At 47.4% G+C, this 24,923-nt stretch overlaps 1 protein-coding gene across 1 annotated transcript in view; it reads left to right on the forward strand.

Moving 5' to 3' along the window:
• CLIP2 (CAP-Gly domain containing linker protein 2) overlaps window positions 1-14,852 on the forward strand; it is a gene marked incomplete at both ends in the record, with an annotated part of 46,417 nt that extends 31,565 nt beyond the window's left edge. Inside the window, 9 exons of the mRNA XM_080356858.1 lie at window positions 3,065-3,169; window positions 4,665-5,609; window positions 7,962-8,019; window positions 9,023-9,106; window positions 9,531-9,687; window positions 10,011-10,170; window positions 10,715-10,900; window positions 14,231-14,293; window positions 14,841-14,852. Of these exons, the coding sequence (XP_080212984.1) occupies window positions 3,065-3,169; window positions 4,665-5,609; window positions 7,962-8,019; window positions 9,023-9,106; window positions 9,531-9,687; window positions 10,011-10,170; window positions 10,715-10,900; window positions 14,231-14,293; window positions 14,841-14,852 (1,770 nt within the window). The remainder of the gene's footprint in view (window positions 1-3,064; window positions 3,170-4,664; window positions 5,610-7,961; window positions 8,020-9,022; window positions 9,107-9,530; window positions 9,688-10,010; window positions 10,171-10,714; window positions 10,901-14,230; window positions 14,294-14,840) is intronic.
• Between the last annotated feature and the right edge of the window lie 10,071 nt (window positions 14,853-24,923).

Raw genomic sequence — 24,923 nt, forward strand, 5'->3', positions numbered from 1 at the left:
AATAGCCAGAAATGTCAAGGGAACTGCTCCTGTGCTTCACAGTCATAGTAATAAAAGCCCAGGAAAATGGGGAAACCAGGCAATGGAGGATGTTGCTACAGCTTTGACCCCCTTGTATAAACCTCTTTATCCAGAAGCTGAAGCAGAGTAATGTGTTTGACGGGGTATATATCAGCAGTGCACTGACAGCAGACTTTTGCTAAAGGACGGCAAGTGCAGTTTCTGCCTAGTGTGTGGGTGCAAAATCAGGTTTCTGTTGGTTCCTGAACTTAGCTGGTGGGTTTCCCCAAGTACTTTGGAGAAGGGTGATTGATCACCCTTTCAGAGCAGTGGAGTGTCCCTGTGTGAGCTTCAAGTGATTGAAGCCTGGCTGTGGAATAATGACAATGGGTTAGTTAGCAGATATATTTAGAAAAAAAACAAACAACAAAACCACAACCCACATGTTTTAGCAAAATGGTTAGCTGCTGTGACATAAATGCTCTTCTAAGTGCAGGTCCCAAACTGAGGATAGATCTGATTTTCATTTGGGCTGGGAAGGAGTTGCTTTGCAATGGGGATGTGGCCAAGCTCCTTGCAGGCTGCAAGGGTCCTGTCCCCACTTCCATATTAATCTGTACAAAAGAACAAATAACTTTGTAGGGGAAAATTTGTGGAGCAGCTTGTTTTCTGCAATCCAGAGGACTGGGATGTTCCCCTGTGGGTCCAACACCAGTGACAGCACAGACACTGCCAGAGGGCTATGGTCACTTCTTACATTCTGTCCTGTCTAATTGTGATCCTCAGAGTGAATGATTTGACCAAAGAAATTAATGTATCTGAAGAATGGAGATATTGGTCCAGTTTTTGGACTGTCTGATATAGGAGAAGGAACTCCAGATTTAGCCTTGAAATGTAGTTGCGAATTCAACCCCTTTTTGATGCAGGTAGGCAATTCTGATGCTGTAGTGCTTTGGAAGGTGAAAAGCAAGTGCAGGAAAACAAAACCTTTTAAGAAAGGCTTTTTTATGGTGGGAGACTATTATAGGAGATATTAACCTCTTCAAGGAACTATCTTGTGCTCATCTCCTGGAACCTCCTTCACACCCCAAACACCAGTGAGAAGTCAGTTTGTAATTGGTGAATAGTAATTTAAGGCTAATAGCAAGAAATAAGTCTAAAATTGAGATCTAAACTTCCTCAGAGTGCAGAAGAACTTTGGATTTGAGGCTCTGAGTCATACTGGCCGGGCAAAACTGTTTGCATGAAGTAGGAAATAACACAGGACTTGCTGAGACTCTTAAGTGAAGTTCTATTTAAGGACTGTAAAACAGTTGATTTTTCTTCCCTGATTATTTTTCTCCTCTATTTCCATGCATTTTTACAGACTTGGAAAATTACACGATTGGTAGATACTGAGCAAGCTTGGCTGCGAATTTGAGTGTCAACCTCAGGAGTCTTGAGACAGTCTCTTTGGGAGATTCAGAGATTAGTTTTGTAATGGATCAGCATTGCCAGGCAGCCAATATCTGTCATTTCAAAAGTTTGTGTTGCTGAAGTTTCACTTGGGAATTGAGGAAAATTTGTTAGTATCAATGGAATAATTATCCTTGTAAATAAAACAAAGCCTAGAGCTCCATCTTCAGATGTGGACTTGGAGCTTTGCAGGGAGTGGGAGAAGCCACTCAGTACAAAATTAAATCTTTTTATTTTTCTTATTAGGATTCATTCAGCCAACTTTTGCACTTCAGTGATATCATTTGGAGGGGTCTTAATGTTGAGGTTTTTGAGACCACATCTCTTTTTTCTAATTCAGGGACCACATAGACCACATAAAATATGGAGTAGTCAGAATACACCTGGCAGTTGAGAGCTTGATCATCTATGGATATATGTATAGTGATACCTCTCAAGCCATAAGAGAAAACATGAATTTTTACAAACTTCAGTTTCCATTATTTGCACACAACTGACCAAATCTTGCAGAAAATCCCTAAAACTGGTTCCAGCAGGAAGAGGGAGAAGCAAATAATTATATGGAAAATGAAGGGGAAAAAATGGGGGTAAAAAAAAAAGGTTCTGATTGGATTTGTTTGGTGTTTTAGTAGGTCTAGTTTAATTCAAATGAAAATGTTGGTTTTGTAAGCTAAAAAAAAAAAATGGAAAGGCCAGATTCTGCATGCATTTTCTCCTCTCTTATTTATGGGAAATTTTACGTGATATGACAGTGCTGAGGTTTGCCACCAAATACAGCCACATGGTACTTCTGATTTAAAAGTGATGGGCACAAAAGCAATGCCCGGAATCAACGCTCCTGGATTTCATAGACAGCAGAAAACTTCTTGTGCTGGGCTTAAAAGGGCAGAAACAAAACAAAACCAAACCAAAAAAATAGCTCCATTTTGTGTGCAAGGCTGTTAGTGTGCAAAAATCACTGCAATTCATAGCAGCCCTATTCAAACTTAAAGCACTGATTTATATAAGTTTGGTATCTGAATTTCTTTGATTTGTTTTCAGCGTAGTGTATTTTGGGGTTTAGCAACATGCTTTGTGCAGTATGACCCGCTTTTTTCCCCCCAACTAGCGCAGGGTTCAAGCCGTCTCCGGAGCAAAAAGAGGACGGCAGCTTCCAACTCTTTTCAGTCTGTCTTGTGATTCTTCTTGAGGAGAGATGTGGAGAATCATTGCAAGGTCTTTGCATTCTCTTATGTGGTGCAAGGGTCTTGTACGGGCGGTCTGCAGCGGTGGGAGCTTTGCTTTTTCAGAAAGTGCTTCAGTATCGTCTTGATGCAGGAAAACCCTGAAGCAGTTTTTTAATGCAGAGGGATGTTTTCCCATCACAGATTCCATTTTCTCGTGAACAGCCACTACGAGTACCATGTAAATCCCGTAGTGACCGTTTTCTGTTCAGTTGGATTTTTTTCCCTGCTTGTTTGGATCTATTCTCCCCCCGTTGTGAACTGCCTTTCCTTGTCTTGTACACTGAAGATGATGTTGCAGCCTTCTCTTCCCCTCTCTTTCTCTCTCTCCCTCCCTCCCTTCCCCTTTTCCCATCTCCGCTGTTCTTTTTTCCCTCTGTGCCCAGACTCAGACGCAGTTGGAGCATGCCCGAATACGGGAGCTCGAGCAGAGCCTGCTGTTTGAGAAGGCACAGGCTGAAAAACTCCTCAGAGAATTAGAGGACACCAGGGTAATGGACCCCCACTTGCCCTGCCTGCAGAACAGCACGCTTGCCCCTGCATTGGTGCTCATGATGCCTTGCTTTGGGTTTCTTTTTTTTCACTTTATGGGGTTGAGTGGTTTTGGCTTGAATTTAGGCTTCCCTGATTTATTTTTTTTTTTTAATTTTTATTTGCTCTATCTCCTGGAAACAATAGTCCAATATAATTTCTAGCTTTGCTTCTTGTGTAAGGACTTGTTTCGCAGATTGAGTTTGCTTCTCTGCCCCATGCCACCATTTGACACATGAGCTCTTCACAATTCATCTTGCAATTAACATGTCCAAATAATACACCCTGCACAATCCATTCTGCCTCATGGCTCCCCCAGGCTATAATACAAAATAACATTGCAATCAGCATTCCCTTTGTCCTTCCTCCAGCTGTGGGAGCTGCCAGCTCAAATGGAAGGTACTGGTGAGTGCAGGTGGAGCAGGACAGGCTGCCCAGATGTGGAAAGGGCTTTTTCCTGCTGGTGTGGCATGGGAAGCACTGGACTTGCCCACAGCGAGTTGGCTCCTCACCAGTGGATTTGTTAGAGCTGTAGAAAACACAAACATGAAGTTCTCCAAAAAGGCTAAATGTTTGGAATGCCTGTGTGTCTACCTAAAATAAAAAATACTTCCTGGGCTAAGGGGTAGTGAGGAAAATGGCAATTGAAATGAAATTGAATTGATCGCTTTTGTTCTGCCTTGGTTTCCTTGTTTCTTCTGCCTTTTTCTAGTATTTCATCTATTCAAATCTCTTTTCCATCCATAGCTGCAGCACCCTGAACTCCCTGTGCCGAGCAGGTAGTTCAGCCCCGTCAGGTTCATTCAGATCGTTAGACATCCATAGCCCTTCTGCTCAATGTTAACCATGGCCAGATTTATTGTCTTGCATCCTCGAGCCTTCTACATTATTTTTACTTTGCTAATAAACTCTAACAAGTAGTCACGTGTAAAAATCCCTTTTCCTTTTTACACCAGGGTAAATAAATGACAACACAGAAGTAGGCTGAGGATTGCTGAGCAATAAAGGAAACATGATACGCTTAATGCTGTTTCGGCGCTTGTGATATTCCTGCATGTGCAGTCACACTTCCTCTGTGCATCATCTGGCAAGATGCCTGGTCTGGAACTATAATGCCCTGTTTCAGGACATTATTTTTCATAAACTGCTGTTGCTCTCTAGTGATTTTTCAAGGATTGTTTGAAAGACGTGTGTTTCTCTGTGGAAAACAAGAGGCTTGTATTAGAAAAAACAAATTGCAATTGGCACAAAGATGCAACTGTTGGAGTTATCAGTGATAGTTACCCTGGTGCAAAACTCTGCTCAGGCTGGAGGGTGCTGGGTATTCTTTTCCTGATTATTTGAACATTTGACTAATGTATTTTTGGACTTACTTCCACTGGAGCACACTTACGAAAAGGAGGGATGCAGTGATGAGAGGCAGGGACTGACTTTCTCTTCTCTGTCCCGTTGCAGTTAACCACGGTAGCGGAGAAGTCGAGGATTCTTCAGCTGGAGGAGGAGCTGAGCCTGACGCGCAGCGAGGTGGATGAGCTTCGGCAGTGCCTCAGGAGCTCCCACCAAGCAGAGATCCCGGAGCACAACCTCGGTTTGCAGTCAGAGGCTCTTCGGCTACGAGATCAACTCCTGTCTGCCAACAAGGAGCACCAGAAGGAGAGCAGCCAGCTAAAGGAGAAGTATGAGAAGACGTTAAAGAAGTACCAGCAGGAGATGGAGAAGCTGAAAGCTGTCAATGAAAAGTATTCCCAGGAAATTGTGGACCTCAAGCATAAAGTTCAGCAAGCCACTAATGAGAACATGGGGCTCATGGACAACTGGAAGTCTAAATTGGACACGTTAGCTTCTGACCACCAGAAGTCTCTGGAGGATCTCAAAGCCACATTGAACACAGGCCCTGACACCCAACACAAGGAGATTGTGGAGCTGAAGGCAGTGGTGGAGAGTATAAAGATGGAACACCAGCTTGAGTTGGAGAACCTGAAAGCAAAGCATGACATTGAGATGGCTGTTCATATAAAGGAGAAAGAGAGCCTCAAACTGAAGTTGCAGGAGGCTCTGGATGAAGTGGAAAAAAGCAACAGCAACTGGAAAATGCAACTGGAAACCAAAAGCAATCAGCACCTTCTTGAGCTCCAGGATATGAAGGACAAGTGTCGAGATGCTGAGCTGAGGGTGCATGAACTGGAGAAACTTCATGGTGAATATACAGACCAGACACAAGCAATAGCTTTCTTGAAAGACCAGATTTCTTTGGCTGAGAAGAAGATGTTGGACTATGAAACATTGCAGAAAACAGAAGCTCAGAGTAAACAAGAGATCCACAGATTGCAGGAAAAAGTGCTTGTCTTAGAGAACAAGCTGCAGTCCATGGAGGCCCTCCATCCGTCTCAGCACGCAAATGTAGGAGTTGTGGGTCACTCTGCTTGTTTGTTGTCACTCTTAGTAACCCTTTGTAGGAGTAGAGCTCAGCTGTTGCCTTGTGCAATTTTATGAGGCTTCTGTGCCTCAGAGTATCTGGATGTTTTTATAATATCTTCCATGCGTAGTGCTTTGTCTGCACTGCATCTCCATGCTGAGGGTGTCTTCTCATTCTTGAAAGCCACTACTGTGGCACAATTAGAATAAGAGTCAAGAGAAGCCAGTGGACCACATCTGGGCTTGAAGGCACATGGGTACTGTGGCGGCAGATTAGGGCTGTCGTGGTTTGCAGGGATGGGCTCTCACCCCGAGCAAACAGCGTTCTGAGCTGAAAAAGCATCATATCTACAATATGGCTGTTGTCCCCCAAGGAGCTGCAGCAGCCTTGGTGCATTATTGAGCAAGGCCATTCATGGGGAGGTAGGGAATGAGGTGGAATAAGAGACATCACCCACGCTGAGATAGAGCATGTAGCTTGCTTAGCATGTAGAATGTGGTCTGAGAGCCCCAGTTAGGGGGTTGAGCTGGTGTGACTGGGTGGGAGGTGTGTGCCAGCAATGCCTTGCAGCATATATGGGAGACACTGGGATGTCTTGACTTTAAGGATTGCAGTGGAAGAGCTGCTAGCGAGGGTCAGGATGGCACCAGGCTGAGCAAATAAAATGCCCTATTGAATGCAAGTCCTGAGCCTCCCAGGCAAGGCTAGAATAAAAGCAGTAGTATCATAATATGAAGAGGTCAATTTTCTGTGGCCTTTGTGTCTTTTTACATCACCTCATTTTTTTGATGATGCCATTGTAGTGTGACACAGGGACACGTGGCTTTGCACTAGAGCGAGGGGGGAGATTGCTGCTGCTGGACCCCTGTTTGTGTTTGCATGAGAAATGAGCAGAAAGCCAACTTAAAACTTATCCCTGTGGGGATGCAGAAAATGAAAATAAGCCAGGAAACGTGTGTATTTTAAGAATACTCATTTGAAATCTATTGCTGGCAATGTAGTCAGTTGTCTCAGACTGGGGTGCCAATGAAATGAATACAATGTCTGTGTTAAATTTGCCAACGTGAAAAGTCCCACTGAAATTGGTTGCACCTCTGGGCAGCAAAGTCAAGCCCAAGAATTACTGTTGGCCAAGTCAGAGCTTCATGCCTGCAAAAAGGCACATTGAGCTGGATAAGAGAAGCAAATGCCCCAGGAGGAATCTACAGCATCAATGGTGTTTCAAGGGCTTGCTCAACATGTTTCATCCAGTAAAGACAGTTGTGAACAATAAATACATCCAGGGCCATGGGACGAGTCGGTTGTTATTACAACATGTCACATATTGTAGCCAATATTCAAACAGGGATGAATGTAAAAGACAAAGCTGGAGGCTTGTTCCAGAGCCCTTTAAATAAATTAGAGGGCTCTGGGGGATATTGGATTAGAACCAGGGAGTCTTGAAATAATTATTTTAACTATGTGTCGATTAAAATTGGGAAAATGTGGGAAGAAATGCATGGGTGAAAGCCTTTGAGTATCACAGGGCAAATTCTATTTTTAAATGTCTTAGCGAATTTAATGTGACTGCAGTATTGACTAGCCAAATATTTTAAACAAACAAATGTGTCTTGTGACCATCTTTCCTAGACCTTCAGGTGAGAACCACAACTGTGCTTCCAAAGAGCAGTTAAATAGTTTTTGTGTACCAAAAAGTACATCAGGTGGCTTATTTCCCCTTTGGATGTGCTCCTGTTAAATGTGTCCTGCAGCCCCTCAAGCTCCTGGGAACTGACCTGGGGGCTTTCAGAGGTGGTGGCCACAGCAACTGCTTTTCTATTAACCTATTCATTCTCTAATAATGATTATTTTTATCAATGTTTTGTTACTATTTTTATAACTTCAAGCACAGTGAGATTTCTCGGAAGTTGAGGAACTTGTCTGATGGGTCTCAATGCTGAATGCTGAAAGTTTTTGCACTTGAACGTGTGCCATGATTAACCACATGAGACCAATTGCCAGGAGAGCAGCTCTTCCACAAACTTGGGGTGTGTGAAAGCTGGAACCAGAGCTGGTGGGGAAGGCCCAGTGTCTTGGTGTCTTTTCCCTCCTGGGTGAATCTCACTGTTGTGCTCGGCTGGCTGTTGCATGTGGGCACTCTCAGATGGTCCCAGTTAACCCTCAGTTGTGCCCAACTCCTCACAAGCCTTTAGTTTCTCTATGAGGAAGCGTGAAGAACATCGCAACTTGGGTACTGGATAAATTTCTACTTTGGATGGGGCTTCGTGGTTGTTAATTTTGCTTTGAGCCTTTGGGTAAAGGGCTGATTTACATGTCTTATTTTACATTTATTACAGATGATTGACACGAATGATATTTCAGAAGAAAAGATAAAGATGAAGCAGACTATGGAAGGTAGGAAATTGTACTGTTTTTTCTTGGAACACCCCATTCTAGTGGCTCGTGTGCCTTCCCTTCCTCTGACTTTCTGCTCTTGCAGGGATGACCTTGTGGAAGGACTTTAGGAAGCCATTTAATCTCTCAGATTTTGCCAGATGCCATTTGTTGTCTGGCTTTTTTTTTTTTCTTGTTTCTCTAATCTGATTGAACATACACAGGGGTGGCTGTTTCCACTTGTGTTACATGCTCACTGTGCGGATGGTGCAGGTTGCAGGCAGATCTGGGGAAATGGGCACACTTCCATCCCATCACTGACTTTTACAGCAGGTAAAACCCAGGCATGAAACATGATTTGTTCACAGGAGAGGGCTGCTAATGGTAGATATTAATGTGACTGGCTTAAAATGATGTGGGTTACTTTTCTTATTAAGCTTACCTTAAATCAAATCCATCCCTTTAACAAAACATGGAATTTATGCACTCGGAGAATTTGTATAAAGTAGCTTTGAAACTGAATTTGCATTCAGCCTCCCTCACACAGAGGGTGTAAGCTGTAAGCCCTAGTCTGAGCAACAGCAGACCTGCAAGGTTAGAGCTGGGTGGCCCAGATGGTCTCTGCTGGGAGCGATGTCCTACCACGTGGCTGGGCATGGCATCTGCTTTTGGGTGTCTGTGAAGGATTCAGGGCTGTTCCAAGACACATCAAGTGCTTCCAGATCATGTCTTGCCTTCCGCATTCCCAGGAGACTCGTATTTCTTCATCCTTCCCTTAGGGCTGGGGCTTTTGTGTTTTTTGTTTTTTGTTTTGTTTTTTTTAGCGTAAAACATGTTCAGTGTAGATCACAAAGGTGATGAGATGCAGTGAGAAACACCCATTATCTGTCTTCTGCTGCTTCTCTACCAACGGAGGGTACCATCACCATGTCCATCGCACCCCCACCCATGCCAAACACTCAATACTTTCCCAATTTGCACTAAGAATTTTCTAAGCTTCTAATTTTTGTCTTTTCTCCCACAGACCTCCAAGACAAGCTGAGTAAAAGAGACAAAGAGGTATCATCGCTGGTGTCCCAGACTGAAAATCTAAGGGCCCAAGTAAGTGGTAAGTTTCCCTAATCCAGTGCTGGTGGGAATTAGGGGTTTCCCTGCTTGTCCTTTGCACTGGTGTTGGACAAGAGCCCAGGTGCTGAAATTGGCAGGTATAAAACATGACACTGCCTGTCTGTTAGTGGATATTGTTGGTAAAAATTTGTTCAGGAATTCCAGTCTCTTTTCATGACGTGAACACAAACCCTGCGGAAGATATTTGTATCCTGTGAGAAGGGGTTTTTGAGCTCACTGAATGTTAAAAACCAAAAGAAGCAGAAATAAGTGGAGCTGGGTGTGTTGTTTCTGAGATCTACCCTTAAATAGCACCAAATCTAGAGCTAACCAGGCCTGTGGGAATTGGGAAAAGGCAAAAAAGCAGGAATGTAAGTAAAGGACTAAGTGACCTTTCTTCTCCCTGTATCTTCTGCTTCTCGCAGCTTTGGAAAATAAATGCAAAACGGCAGAAAAGAAGGCAGATTTGGCCTCAAAAGAAAAGAAGAGGCTGGAAGGTGAACTGGAAGCCTTGACCAAGAAAACACATGATGCCTCAGGGCAACTGGTCCTGATCAGCCAGGAGCTACTCAAGAAGGAAAGGTCAGTGTGCAGGTCTAAAGGATGGAGCTGCAGCCGGGAAGCTCTGTGTGTGTGTGTGTGTGTGTGTGTGTTCAGGTTGCTGTATTAATCATTTACCACCAAAAGTAACCCAGAGGTGGAACTGTTGAAGTCCAGCCCCAACTTTCATGTTCTTTAGAGATGCTTGTGCAGGAATTTGATTAAAATTAGGGGCTGTGAATTTTCAAATAATTATCTCAATGCTCACCAGGAGCTGCAAGACAGCTCGGTGCCCGTGTACGTGGAGAATGAAGCAGTGTGTGGTGTATGAAAATGTCTTCACCTTCTTGTTCTGCTGCTTTCAGGAGCCTGAACGAGCTGAGGGCGTTGTTACTGGAGGCGAACAGGCACTCGCCTGGGCCGGAGCGGGACCTCAGCCGCGAGGTGCACAAAGCCGAGTGGCGGCTGAAGGAACAGAAGCTCAAAGACGACATCAAGGGACTGCGAGAGAAACTGGTTGTGCTGGTGAGGCCATCAAAACCCCTCCTGGCCGTGGCCTGGGGGCTGGAAGGCTCTGTGTGACTCATTGGGGGGTCCCAGCCCTTTACTCTTACTCTGAGTCTCCATGTTTTCTTTTGTGCTACTGAGCATCTGCTGAGAACTTCCTTGGCTGTGCTTGTGAGCTGTGGCCTGGCTTAGCAGCAAAAGTGTCCGTATGTCCTTCCCCAATGTTGTCCTGTTCCCGCAGAGCTAAAATTTGTGGGAGAAATTGAAGGTGAGTCAGCTACAGCACGTTGCTTTATGTGTTCTCTGATGCAGGAATAAGCAGTGTTCTCTAATTCCTGTGTACTTCAGTGTCCTCCAGTGGTTGAAATGTGAATAATTTATTTGAGGTCTGCTGGGAACAAACTGGAGCTGCTGCTGGTTGCCTTCAGTGTTGTGCTCTGACCCCATCTACTGTTGAAATCAAAACGCAGTTATATGCGTTACTCTGGATTTCTACATTGCTTAGTTTCTGTAGTTATTTGTCTTAATCTAACATGTTCCTATTTTCCCTTTGCTGTCTAAGGACAAAGAAAAATCGGTAACGGATCAGCGGCGATACTCCCTGATTGACCCCTCGTCAGAGTCCGAAGTGATCCGGCTGCAGCACCGGCTGGTCAGCACGGAGGATGTGCTGCGCAACGCGCTGGAGCAGGGCCACCAGATGGAGAAGCTGATGGAAGCGATGAGGCTCTCCTCCGAGAAGTCACAGGTAGAGCATCTGCAATCACTTCCCAGGTCGCTCAGCACTCAGCGGTCATCTGTCTTCAGAAATCTCCTGCAATCTTGCCCTGCGCTGCGGGGGTGATGCAGTCAGCTGGGTCACTCTCCGCTGGAAACAGCCTGGCAAGACTTTATTCTGTTAGATGTGGCTTGAAGCTTAAGAAAAGCCTTGCAAATTAGTAATTATAGATCATTTTGTGCTCTGCAAGAATGGCTGTTAAATGTGATGTTTTAGTGCAGACTGCAGTGTGAGTAACTGTATGTGTATGATGACATGTGGCTGCATATAATATGAAAATTGAGGGTTTCTGCCAACCAGAGAGAATTTCCTTGCAGTCCATAAGCACCAACTTTAGAGGTGACTGGGAAATTGTTCTGAATTTCACTAACCAGTTTCTGGAAGCATCTCTGTATCTGATCTGAGTTTGCCAATGGACCATGAATGTTCCCATCCCAGCTGCTATCTTCCCAGCTTCCTCTGGTGTCCTCTTGTTTCTTCTGACAAAAGCAAAACTGCTTCTTTTGTTTGTCTTGCACCTATCTCTGTGAAACAGAAGGCTGCAAAAAGCCAAACTCTTCACGTTTGGCTTTTTCTGTCTCATACCTGCAGTGTCTAAGCCCTAAGTGATTCCTCCTGCCAAGTGACCTGCTCCTTGCGCTAAGCTTTGTCCTTCATGTCCTTTTTTTTCCTCTTCTAGCTGTATTTTCTGTTGTATCTGCAACTAGGTCATGGCTTTCAGAGCCCACTGCTCCTCTCATACTTGCTCATTTAAATTCTTAGCTGAAAATTCTTTCTCTTGCATTATTGAGCTACAATTAACATTCAATGAGATACCTTAGGATAGTATTATACAGAACAAGCCACTAGACAGAGAATGGGCAGAGAGTTTGTTTTCCCTGATGCAGGTGCAGATACGCTGTGGTAGGTAATCCAGGGGGTATCAAGTCTTCTCCTCCTCCCATGGCACTGGCTTCTGCACAGTTTGCAGATACACCAAATGGCTGTTTGCATTGCAGTAGCACTGAAAGCTCCGCTGGCTCAGCCCAGCATCTGTGCATTGCAGACAGTCTCTTCATATCCTGCCATGCGGCGGCAGCAGCCGTCTGCCAGCACCAGACAGGACAGCTGGAGTCGTGATGACAAGTTTGTGGCAGTCCAAGACGTGCTATAATCCTGTCAGTACCTCCAGAGTGACTTTAGCTGCTGCTGTAATTGCTACGTGTCAAATGAAAATGCATCGTGACACCCCCATCTGTTGAAAGCTGTGGGAGGGGCAGGGAAAGTTATTTCTGTTTGCTTTAATGCTGAGTCCCTTGAGAAAAGGAGATCTTCCCTTTTGCATTCCTGGCTCCAGAGGTGTGGTGCAGGTGGTAATTATTTCTTCCCCAGCTGTAGAAAATAACTGATCTTTATATATAGTGAGTTGGAAGGGAGCTTATGAGGTCAGCTAATTATCCCTGGTATAACTTTGATACTTCCATGCTTAAGAAATCCTAGAGATACAGCCTTCAACTACAAACCATGGCGCTAAGAGACAGATGGAGGATTATTGCAGGAAGCTGGGCTTCAAACTTCTGTTGATGTCAGATTTTTGAAGTGCCTAGTTACGAGGAAGTCTGGATCAAAACTCCCTCGTTTCAGCCCAGTATCTGTTCATCCTTCCCTTTATGAAGGGGAGTTGTTAACCAGAGGCTTTCGAGTTGAGCCTGAGGATGTTGTTGGCCTAAAGAGGTTCTGGTGCAACAGTCAGGGAATGCATGGTTCCTCTCCAGAAGCCACATTTCCACTGTAACCCATTCTGTGCTACTTTCTGACCTCCTTGACAGCAGCAGCTGTTGCCCAGGGACCTGCCTTGGCATCACTCTCTCTTTGTCTGCAAAGACTTCACTTTGCAGCACGCTCAAGGAGGAAATCTCTAATTACCACAATTACCACCGCTCTCCCTTCGCAGGCTTAAGTCAGCCACTGCTCCACGGTCCTCGATGTGCGTGGTTGGCCTTGCTGTTAGACAAGGAGGTGCAGGAGCTGGTGGAGCATAATGGCACCGTGTCTTCATCTCTTTGTCGAGTAATTGCTGCCTTGCTGTTTCCATGCCTGCAGCTGCAAAGTATTTGTCCTGTAGTAGAGGAAGAGGATCTTTGCCTTCCCCATGTCTTGGGAGACCCTGATCTCGCAGCTTTGCAGGAAGTGACAAGGATGTAGCACTTGAGCCTTTTCTCAGAGAATTTGCAGTGATTGCTCTGGGAGCTTTTTTATTTAATTTGAAGTGAAATACACCACTTTGTGTTCGTTATCGTGACTGTGTACTGAGGCAGAATTTCACACCTAACTCCTGGTGTCTGGTAGCTGCTCAGCACTCAGATGGGGTGTGCTGCAGCCAGGGCAGGTTATGCTGCCCTGTGCAAGGCCTGAACCGCCTCTGGCCATGGGTACAGACCCCAGAGTCACTAGAGCAGTGCTACTATTGCCATCCATCCAGGTGGGGTTTGCTGCCTGGCAAACAGGCTCTCAAAGCAGAGCTCAGGTTGAATCTCTGCCTGATTTTCCTGCCCATGCTAAACCTCTGTCCCGTAGGGTTTATTATGCACCTTCACAGTTACGGTAAGAATGGAATCTGCGTGGCTGGCGCTCTCTAATGATGGGTTTTAAACCCTGAAGTCGTGTCTCCCCATAATGTCTGGTTTTGTTGACATCACCAATTCGCCAGCAACTGTGGATCTGATTACCAAGACCCAGGCAACTGATGTCTGGCTTGCTGTCACTTGAGGCTGCAGCTTTCTGCTCTTGTTTGTGCTGGTTGTACTGTCGTTTTGAAGCTGAAGGGCTCTATATTATCCCTGCTAAGGAAACATTATAAATGTTTTAAAGTTCTTGTGCTTTCCAAAGATAGAACAGCCTGTCCTGGCTGCCAGACTTGTCCCCACAGATGGGTAATGGCAAATGCCCTTTTCACTGCTGGGACGTTCTCTGTGCCATGTTCTTCAGCTAACACTGCCCTTGGCTGAGGGTTTGTGTATTGGGATTTAAGAGTCAGAAGTGAAGAACGGGTAACTGTGCATGTGAGGATTCGGGGGATGTTTTGTAGTTGAGAAGGATGTGATCCAGCAAGTGGGGACTGGGCCAGGGTGCAGAGGGCAGGAAGCTTCTTGTCATAAGTGGGGTGGAATTTTTGCATTCTCTTTTCCTTGTGAGGAGTGGGCACTGCATGCTGGGTTGCTAAGGAAGGAGATGGCAGTTTTACCAGATGTCAGTACTCGTAGGCAAAAGCACTAGGTTCTGTGTCTCTCTTGAGTAAGGACTGTCCCTTCTCTGTTGCAGTCTGTTGGAAACTCTGGATCTGCTAACGGGATTCACCAACAGGATAAATCCCACAAGCAAGAGGTAAGTTAAAAGCAGAATGTTGTGTAAAACGGTTGTTGCTTTATGTGGTTTCTTGCCTGTGCTGGGGCAGCTCTTGGATGGAGGCAGTTTGGCCAGCAAAGCCTGACTCTGTCATTCCCACAGTGAAAGCAAGGGGCTGTGCATAACTCTGGTTCCCAAAGCATGGTGGGAATATCATCTTACCAGTAAAAACATCTGAAGCCATGAAGAAGATGCTGGTGAGATGTGCAAGGGGATATGATGGGCACTTGCTCTGGAAGGGAGCAGTTGAGAGGGAGTTTCCCTCAGTCTCCTGGGTCCATGCCTGTGTGACTCTGCTCCTGGCAGCACCAGGAGGAACCTGCTTGGTCTCGGGTCCTTGCAGTCCCTTTTACATGGATGACATTCAGGGGACATGCTGTCCCGGTGTCCCCTGGTGTTCATGATGTAGGACAAGACCTGTAGCCTCAGGCTCATGTCCTTGCCAATCTGTGCCTCAGTTTCTTCTTCTGTAAAAAGACCTCTGTGCTTGGCCTCAGTTTGCCTAACAAGATCTCTCTTCTTCCAGGAGAAGCTCTGATAGAGAAGAGGTGAAGAGGATCATTTCACGCCAGTATCAGCTCCTGTGCACAGTCAGAAAAACGATACCCCATCTGGCTTCAGCACCTGCAAAAGACTGGACACAGTATTTTCACTTTAAAGCAGGACAATGTTTATAATATACTAACTGATGTAATCAGGACAATCCTGGAGTCCAGTTTTCCAAGACAGCCATTGTTCCAGGAGGGAGCAGAAAGATCTCTCTGGGTTTGGTTTTCTTCCCTGTATTGGTTTTGACCGTGGAATTTGTATTGCTCCAGCTGCTCTTGTCCCACCAGCCAACGTGGTCTGGATGACAGCTGCCCCGAACAGTGCCCGATGTGTCACTGAGTCCCCGCAGCCCCACGGGAGCTGCAAAGGGATTTGCTTATGGTGTTGAACTCCAGAGCACATGCCCAGAGGCTTCACACTTCCCACATGGTCTGTCCCTTCCCTTCCACCCACCCTGGTGTCTTGGAGACCTGCACAAGCATGTGAAACCGGCTGGGCTGACTGTTTGCGCTGGCAAGCATACGCTGAGTAAGACGAGGTGTGGGGATGTGTGTCCCTTGCCTTGTGGAAGACATCGCTGTTTTAGAGCATGGAGGCTGCACTTAGTACTTGTATCATAGCATGTCATGAGAGATAATCTGGTTTCAGGGGGATATTTATTTTGTTTCTCACCCACTGCTGTTTGGGGAAGGAGCTGTGGTGGCTCTGAGTTTGAGGACAGGCACAGCTTGCTCAGGTTGTCCTTTCTTCCTGCAAAGAGGTCACTGAGCAGGGCTGGTGCTGCCCTGGGCCACAGCCAGGCTGCCCAGCCTGCTCCCCCGAACTCGTGTGAGTTTTATTTGGTCTTTTTTTGAGCACAGGACTCCACAGACAGATGAATCTCAGCATTGCTGGCCTGAGGGCTCCACGCTGGTTGCATCGTTGTGGGACAGATGCCTTGAGGAGATGGTTCCCTCCTTGCCTGTTCAATTTAACAGCTAGTTGGGGATTGCTTGCCCATTCTGCAAGGCTGACATCGGCCCCTCCACCACTACCAGGAACAGAGGAGGCTATGGTGCTGCTGTGAGTACTCATGCAGTGGTGGCTGTCTGTATTTGATGGGTACAGAAACCTGTGTGTGACCTGAGCATTTGGGGCAGAAAGAATCCAAAACTGAAGCCCACACAGCTTTTGTGTCTGTAAACAGCAGTGCAGGCCCGGGCAAGGGTCTTGTTCCTTCTGAAGGCTTTACTCTTTGCACCACAGCTCCCAAGGGACATTAGGGCGGAGGAAGGGGACAACATGTTCTTAGAAGTGTGAGAAAGTCCAGCTCAAATAGTCCAGCTCAAATTCACTGTGCAGCACTACAGGCAAGAATCACAGCAGTATTTTTTACCAGACTTCCCCTAGTTAGTGCCCAGCTCCTCCAGGCTTCAGAAGCTCTTGTGTAATGATAGGGCATCTGTGGAAGACAACAAAATAGAGGAGACCACTGAGAGAAGATCTGAGCCCAGACCACAGGCAGATGAACCTCACAGCGTGTCAGCTGCTTTGCTTTTTGCCCTCATTTCCTATGAAGTTGTGCTGCTTTTTCTTACTGGGTTGCCAGGTTCTTATTTCCTTGAAAAATGGGCAGCCAGAAGCAGCCTGGGAAAGGCTCAGGCTCTGTGACTGCAGTTGTGCCCTGAGGAGGATGTTGCTGAATCTGGACTATGATACCATCCTGGGACCCTGCTCACTGGACCCAGGATTGGTAGCCTCTCCATTCAAAAGGAGGATTAGACAAAAAGTGACTTAAGGAGATTAAAGCAGGTCAGAAAACGCAGCTTAAGTCTGGCTGGCAGCAGGGGCAGGCAGAGCTTGGGATCTAACTGGCTAGAAAATAATTTGAGTGGGGGCCCATCCTGCCTTGCAGATGTCTTTAATCAGCTCTTACTAATCACCAGGAAGATTGCCACATCTCTACCTAGCACTGAGACTTTCCCAAAGAATCATAGGGGTGGTCTCCAAAATCCTTCTGGTTAGTGTATTCAAGTGATTTAGGAAAATCCCAAAGGGCGTGTACAGCCTTTGACGGTGAAGCTGTCAAGCAGCTGGAAGCTGCTGTTTTGAAGAATTTAGGGCTGGTGTTTCCCAAAGGGCTCCTGTGGGCTGGCTGGTCTCTCAAGTCCCTGCCGCAGCTCTTGTTGGCATAAGTGGACCTGTCTCTGAGCCCAGGGCTTCCTGGGCACCTGCAGGTGAGAGAGAGCCTGTTTTGGTTTGCAACTTATTTTCCCTGATAGGTTTACTAGTGACTTGTGACCAGCTGCCTTCATCTACAGAGGAAAGGTTACCTGAATTTTCCACCTCCCTTGATGAACCTTTGGCTCTGTGTGAAGTGGGATCCCCCAGGAGTTGTTACAGGGACCACATGTTTGGCTCCGTTAAACAGATCTGGAGTCGTCAGGGTGGCACTGGTTCAGGCTGGAGTGGGATTCTGACCCATCTCCTCCCAGGGACTGTCCCCCATGAGCGGCTCAGACCTGTGGCTCTTCCCAGTCAGCTCAGGTGACAATGCCAAACAGCAGATGGGTCAGAGCAGGTGAGAAGTCAGTGCTGATGGTCTTCTCTGGCTGTAAATCACTGTGCTGGTCCCTAAGGAGGAGCCAGGAGCTGATGGTACTTCTTGGCTTTCTGCAGAGGCTGTGTGGTCTTTGTGTTGCAGTGGGGTGAAGCCAGGTCCCCTGTGTCCCCACCACCCTTGGGTGCAGGTCTATGGGAGCTGCTCCACAGACAGGACTGACTATTGTGTTGACAGAACGTGTTATCACACATGTCATCTGGGTTTCAGCTCAACCCCGTCTAAAGTGGCCAGGAGGGAGTTTGGGCACCAGTCATGACTTCTGTCTCCAAAATTGGCACTGGCTGCCCTTCAGAGGTTGTAGGAGACCAAATTAGGGACAAACTTGGAAAGGATAAGAAGAGATTCCCCAGCCCCTCTATTTATTTGTAAGTTTAAGTGCTATTTTTGCCTTTGTGGTGGTGTATAAAGTATTTCACAATATTTGGTCTTACTGGCTTGGTTCTTTGGGGGGGATTTGCAATGGTGTTGGAGCAGTGGTGCCCCCATCTCCTGCTGTCGGTCAGGGACTGGTTCCTGTTTGTGCCTTCACTCCCCTTTGGCTTCAGCCTTGCTCTTGTCTTGATTCCCGACAGTGGGTACGAGGGGCTGTGTGTTCTCCCCAGCCCCTCTCCTGGCTCCTGTGTGCTGTGCTGGTTTTGCACCCAGAGCTGGGGCTGGAGCTTGGAGGGTGGGCAGCAGGAGGTGACCTCGATGTGCTCAGCATCCTGCTGCAGCCCCCAGCACCTGGATGTGGGACCATCCCTCAGCGCCAGCTGCCTCACCCCACCCTTAGCAATGCTTTTCTGCTGCAGGCTGAGTCATTACCTGGCAAAAAAGGGTCTTTGAAATGGAAACTATTGTGTGTTTAGTGGTTTCTTCTCCAACCCTCTAGACCAAAGGGAAAAGAACCTGTCTTGGTGATTTCAGCTTTATCTCCTACAGCATCCAGAGCACTGGAGCGAGGGGCAGCACCACGCTGGGTACCGAGCTGCCCAAGGCTTCACAGCTCCTGCTTCCCCCCCAGCCACCAGCGATTCCTCTGGCTTGCACCAGAGATGCATGAGGGTTTCATTTAAAACAAACAATGCGAATGACACTGTAAAAGTCTTAACAAAAATTCCAGTACTCTGTTGTTCGGCAGCTTTAGCAGCTCAACACTATCTCGTAGGGAATTATTAATACACTAAGATCCTATAGGCCTCATGTAAGTTACCAGAATAAAAGCGATACTAGATGTATAAATGGATGATAACCTTTTAACCGTACAGTATGTATTACAATTTTGTAGCTTAGTCAATTTTTGGCTATCAGATTTTGTTAGTATGATATAAAAAAAAAAAGACAAAAAAAAGTTTGACTGCTAATGTCTATTTTGTTATTTGATTCATTTTATTTCTTCCTCTGTACAAAAGCTGTACAAATCTGTCTGTGTAACTACTATAGATAATGTATTCATGTACCATCCACCCCTGTCCTGGCTTGCTGGTGTGGTGAGCTCGTTACTAAACAATAAAATCTGTGGCTGAAGTCGGGCACCCCGGGGTGCTGGGGGTGTGTTATGGGTGTTCTGCAGTGCACCAGCCCTGCCCAGATGGAAAGGGCTGGGGGCATGGGGGTGGATTTGGCAAGTCCCTGGTCCCTTGAGCCCAGACCTAAAGCCACCAGCATGGGGGAGAGCTGGTTTGCAAACAGTTGAGATGCTGCAGACCTGCCCTGGGATGAAGGCGAGGACAAGCGGACCAAACATCAGCTCCCTCCTGGGGTGACTCCCACCCTGCTGCTGTCACATATCTCGCGAGCTGTGGAGTGATGGTGCCATTTATTAATTTATTATTTTTCCTCTCCCACAAGTCCTACCCTGGTGCACCCACCTCCCCTGCCTCGAGACTGGCACGCACCTTGATTTTGCAGAGCAAAGACGGTGGTTTTATCATCCTCATCCCTCTCAGCTCACCGCAGAGCAGGGGGAGCAGGGATCATCTGGATGGGTCCTGGCGGAGCATCCTGTCCTTCGACTGCCCCAAACACAAGGGACAACATCCAGAGGTGGCGGCAGAAAAAGAAAGGCGTTTACTGACTCTTTAAATGACGAGTAAATAAATAATTGTGCAAGCCTAGTCTATTCTACCTGCTCCTTCTCCTACTCCATTTTTCCATCTCTGCAGGTGACACACAAACTTACAGCTGGTGCATTTCCGCCCCGCCCCGGCTCTACTTGCCGCATTCCTCAAGAAGTTCCTCAAGATGCCTTTATCAAAATAACTCCCAACCTAAGCTTTTTTTTTTTTGTGCAAACACCTTACAAGTCTAAAATCAGAAGCGGGGGCTTCTGGGAATTGTGGAGACCAAGAGACACGAACACCTGAGGGGCACCACTACTCCCCTGCTCAGTGGGCACAGGAGCTCCCGGCGGTCAGGATCTACTCGAGGGTTAAAAAAAAAAAACCCAACAACAAAACAAAACACCACTAACAAAAAATAATTAAAGAATTTTTAAAAAGTTCCCCGAGAAAGTCAGTGTTTAGGGCCGCAGCCGCCGCTCTCCCAGGCTGGGCTGTTGTCTCCCCTCAGAGCCCGCAGAGCCGCCATCTTGGCTGGGGTTTCTTTGTCCTGCACTGCCCTCTGCAGCTCGACTGCCGGCCGTGCCTGCGCGAATGGAAAGGCTCAAACTGAGGAAAAAGGAACAAAACTAGAACCACAACAGCAGGTGGTGAGTTCAGACGGGTCTTTCTGGCGTGGAAGGAGTGGGCAGAGCAGGGCGATGTCATTCCCCGGGACTCCAACGCCTCACAGGCCGCGCTGCCTCAGCACCAGCGCAGGGGCTCTCACCTGGATCTGACTGGAATCTCTCATTTTCTCATTAAAGGATGCCAACTTCAGGTGGCATGAACTCATGCTAAAGACGATCAACCTGTGTCTGCAATTATGTCAGCAGCTGGATGGATTTCTGGACTGTGCCGGTGCATTGTGGTGTGGCCAGAACAGATGCCTGGGGAGCAGTGAGCTGGGCCGGGAACCACAGGCACAGACACACCTGCCCACCCCGTGTTTTCCTAAACAGATGCTTCAAAGAAATAGATTAGTATATTGCTGTAGGATTCAGTCATGTATTTACTGCTGTAAAGATCCAGATGCTCTGTAAACCACAATAATACAGTTAAGTGGAAAATGAGTTCCCTTAAAACCATAATGACTATCATAGCATGACTCCACAGACAACAAAGCACCACAACGATAGCACCGCAAGGTGGGTGAGGGAGCCCAGCGTGGGGCAGCACAGCCGGCCATGGGTGAGCTGCTCCTGCCCCTCCACCCATCATGCAGGTACAAGGCACCATCTCCTCAACCCTGCTGCTGCTGCCCCACCTTGCTGTTTGGCCTCATGGAAACCGCCTGTGTGACTTCAGATGAGCAGAGCTGGGCACCTGGATTTTGGCCTTGAGGAGGTAGGTCCACCCTGTTCACAGCAGAATCACAGAATCACACAGAACGTCAGGGATTGGAAGGGACCTCAAAAGATCATCTAGTCCAGTCCCCCTGCTGGAGCAGGAACACCCAGATGAGGTTACACAGGAAGGTGTCCAGGCAGGTTTTTTTTAATGTCTCCAGAGTAGGAGACGCCACAACCTCCCTGGGCAGCCTGTTCCAGTGTTCTGATACCTGCACTGAGAAGTAGTTTCTTCTCAAATTTAAGTGGAACCTCCTGTGTTCCAGTTTGAACCCATTACCCCTTGTCCTATCAGTGGCTGTCACCGAGAAGAGCCTGGCTCCATCCTTGTGACACTCACCCTTTATATATCTGTAAACATTAATGAGGTCACCCCTCAGTCTCCTCTTCTTCAGGCTCCAGAGCCCCAGCTCCCTCAGCCTTTCCTCACACGGGAGATGCTCCACTCCCTCCATCATCTTTGTTGCCCTGCGCTGGACTCTCTCCAGCAGTTCCCTGTCCTGCTGGAACTGAGGGGCCACAGCTGGACACAATATTCCAGATGTGGTCTCACCAGGGCAGAGCAGAGGGGCAAGAGAACCTCTGACCTACTGACCACCCCCTTCTAATCCACCCCAGGTACGATTGGCCTTCCTGGCCACAAGGGCCCAGTGCTGGCTCATGGTCATCCTGCTGTCCACCAGGACCCCCAGGCCCCTTTCCCCTACGCTGCTCTCTAATAGGTCATTCCCCAACTTATACTGGAACCTGGGCTTGTTCCTGCCCAGATGCAAGTTATCATCAAGGCACTGGAGGAACCTCCTAGACTGTGGCTGGCCGGCCGAGTAGTCCTTCCCACAAACACCAGGGAAGTTAAAATCCCCCAGCACAACCAGGGCCTGTGACTGTGAGGCTGCTCTCAGCTGTCTGTAGAGGCCTCATCAACTTCCTCACCCTGATTGGGTGGCCTATAGTAGACACCCATAACAGTATCACCCTTGCCAGCCTGCCCCTTAACTTTCACCCATAGACTCTCAACTCGCTCCTCATCCATGCCTGGACAATACTCAGTACATTGTAGTTGCTCTCTCACATAAAGAGCAACTCCACCACCACGCCTGGCTGGCCTGTCTTTCCTGAAAAGGACATAGCCATCCATGACCACATTCCAGTCATGTGTGCTGTCCCGCCATGTCTCCGTAATTGCCACCAGGTCATAATCTCCTGCCCTAACACAGGTTTCTAACTCCTCCTGCTTATTCCCCATGCTGCATGCATTGGTGTACAGGCATTTCAGAGAGCGAGCTGAGCACACCGCTTTCACCTCAGGGCTATGGGAGACCTCCCAGCCTTCATCAACTCTAGAGTGATGCCCCACTGATGCAAGCCCAGCTACCACCCCATCCCCCTTCGAGTCTAGTTTAAAGCTCTCCAAATGAGCCCTGCTAATTCCCGTTCCAGCATCCTTTTGCCCCCCACGAGATAAACCTTTCCCATGTATCGCTGTTTGGACTGCTGTCTTGTAAAACCAGCCGTTACCAAAGAATGGGGGACTGAATTTTTCTATTCCATCCCATATCATCACCTAAAACTGGAAGGAGGGAAGAGAAAAATTGCTTGAGCCCCAGACTCTTTTACCATCCGTCCCAAGGCCTTGAAATCTTTCTTCATTCCCATCAGACTGCGGGATGCAGCTTCTTCCCCATCCGTCTCGAAGATCAGCAGTGGGTAGTAGTCCGTTGGGTGCACCAGGTTGGGGAGCATTCTGGTTATGTCCCTGATCCAGGCTCCAGGTAGACTGCACACTTCCCTATGATGAGGGTCAGCTCCACAGATTGGGCCCTCTGTCCCTCCCAGAAGGGAATTGCCTACTACAATTACCCTTCTTTCTCATCTGAGGCGGTCTTGAGGCGTGGGGTCAACTGCCTCTTTCTATGTGACCTCGTAGGTGGGCCTTGCACCACATCCTTACCTTTCTTCTTCAAGATCCAGGGCCTCAAACCTATTACGGAGGGGCACCTGAGGAAGCAAAGCAGGTAGGGAGGGGGACTGCCCACGGCGTTGAACTGGAACCTGCTTCCAGCCCTCATCACATCATCTTTTCTGTCCCCTACCTCTGCCCAACAGGGCAGGGCAGGGCAAGGGCTGTCTCAGGTCTTCCCCTTCTGCCCAACAGGGCAGGGGTCCATCACCTTTTGGGGGGGGTATCCCCCTGGAGCATCTGTGAGTTACTCCACCAGTCGATTTCCTTTTCACACTCCCTGATGGTCCTCAGTGTCTCAACCTCCTCCTTAAGCTCTGCAACCATGTAGAGCAGATCTTGCACCTGCTCACAGCTCACACAGGTGGGATGCTGCCATCGTCACCTGGCAGCAGCAGGCTCTGGCACTCCCTGCAGCCAGAAACCTGAACAGCCACGGTTCGGGGCAGACAGTCTGTCTGAGTTGCTACAATCTTCTTGAGACAAGCTCTCTTTCTGGTCAAGGCCATGGTTGGCAACAGTATGAGACAGTGGCAGTAGGTGAGAGGGTCTAACTAGCAAAAGTGACAACCTCTACACCCTAGTGCACGAGTTACCACACCCGCTGCTGCAGCACAGCGTGGGTGCTGCTCACCCGTGTCACAAGCCGACTGCCCCTTCCAGCACCTGGCGAGCAGCGTCCTGGAGGCTTTTTCAAGACGAGGGGCGGGGGTGTGATCGCCCTCGCCGCGGTCACGCCCACTCACGTCAGCTGCTCTCGCAAGGGCAGAGTGCAGTTGTCCCCAGTCAGAGCAGCAGCGCCGCGGCTCACACCACAGAGGCCATGGGAGCAGGGTGCGTGCAGGGCTGCCACCCTTTCCAGGGGCACTGTGTCCTTGACCAGGCTGTGCCCTTGGGGACAAATCAGTTTGCAGGGGCTTAATGTGGCTTAGAAAATTTGGCATTATTTTTTTCCTCATCATGAAGCAATTCTTCTCGTTAGTCCTTGGCTAGTCCTTTCGAAAGCCTGGAAATGGGAAAAAATGGACTAATGTCCTCACTAAAGGCAGAGGCTTTGAGGAGTTGACATACACTAAATCATATCATACATACTATTTGCTATAGAGAAGCATCTTTTATTCCCTTAACATAAGCAATGTGCTTTGTTGCTGGACTGTAGCACCATTCAGTTTAATGGTAACTCACCAAAATATGATTGCCTTTATCTAGCTGAATGCTCTGGGTACAGACCACTTCTAGTCACTCTTATTAAATGTGATAAAGCAAGGTCACTCCTTAGTCAACCTGATCACTGCCTGCCACAGCACCGTTGAGATTTCTGTCATTTATGCAGGGGAACAGAACAGCTCCTCACAGATCAGATGCTCATAAAAATAATTTACAGCTACATTCACCTTGCACGAAACAGCAGAGCCATCCTGTCAGCCTACACATATTTCAGCCTCTCTTTAACTACCCTCTTGTGGTATCTCTGAAGAACAACAGCCTTTTCTAACAGGCTAAAATAAATCCAGCTGCACTTGGCCATTCTAGTATGAATGGAGACAAAACTTTCCTTTTGTAGGGCAAGTAGCTGGTGCTTGTTTTAGAGGTTTGGCTTTTTTCTCTGTGTGTGTGTGGGGGGGGGTGGTTGTTGTTGCTCCAAATACACTGAGGCTCTTCAGAAACCACCACTGATTGAACTGGAACTAGTTAGGAGCTTTGAAGATGCAAAGCAGAAGATGCATTTCATCCACATACAGTAATGTATATTCAATAGGTAAAGTCTCTAATCAATTGATTAAGTTCTCACTTAATTATTTTCTTGTCTTGAAACAAAGATGATTGTGTTGGGGGTGGATGGCTGAGTTCCTAGGGCTAAGTACAAGTTTTTCAGTAGAGAAACATATAATAAATCCAACTAAGAAAAATGCTACACTCTGTTTCAGTACTCAGCAATGGTGATGATTAAACGAGTTGCACTATGTGGTAAAATACAGCATATCTGCCCTCAATAACTAGAATGACCACAGGCCTTATCAACTTGTGTCAATACTTGAGGTACTCGAACTAAGTAAATCCATTCTTTCAT

This window comes from Nesoenas mayeri, assembly GCF_963082525.1.
Source record: "Nesoenas mayeri genome assembly, chromosome: 20".
In the NCBI taxonomy this organism is placed as follows: domain Eukaryota; kingdom Metazoa; phylum Chordata; class Aves; order Columbiformes; family Columbidae; genus Nesoenas; species Nesoenas mayeri.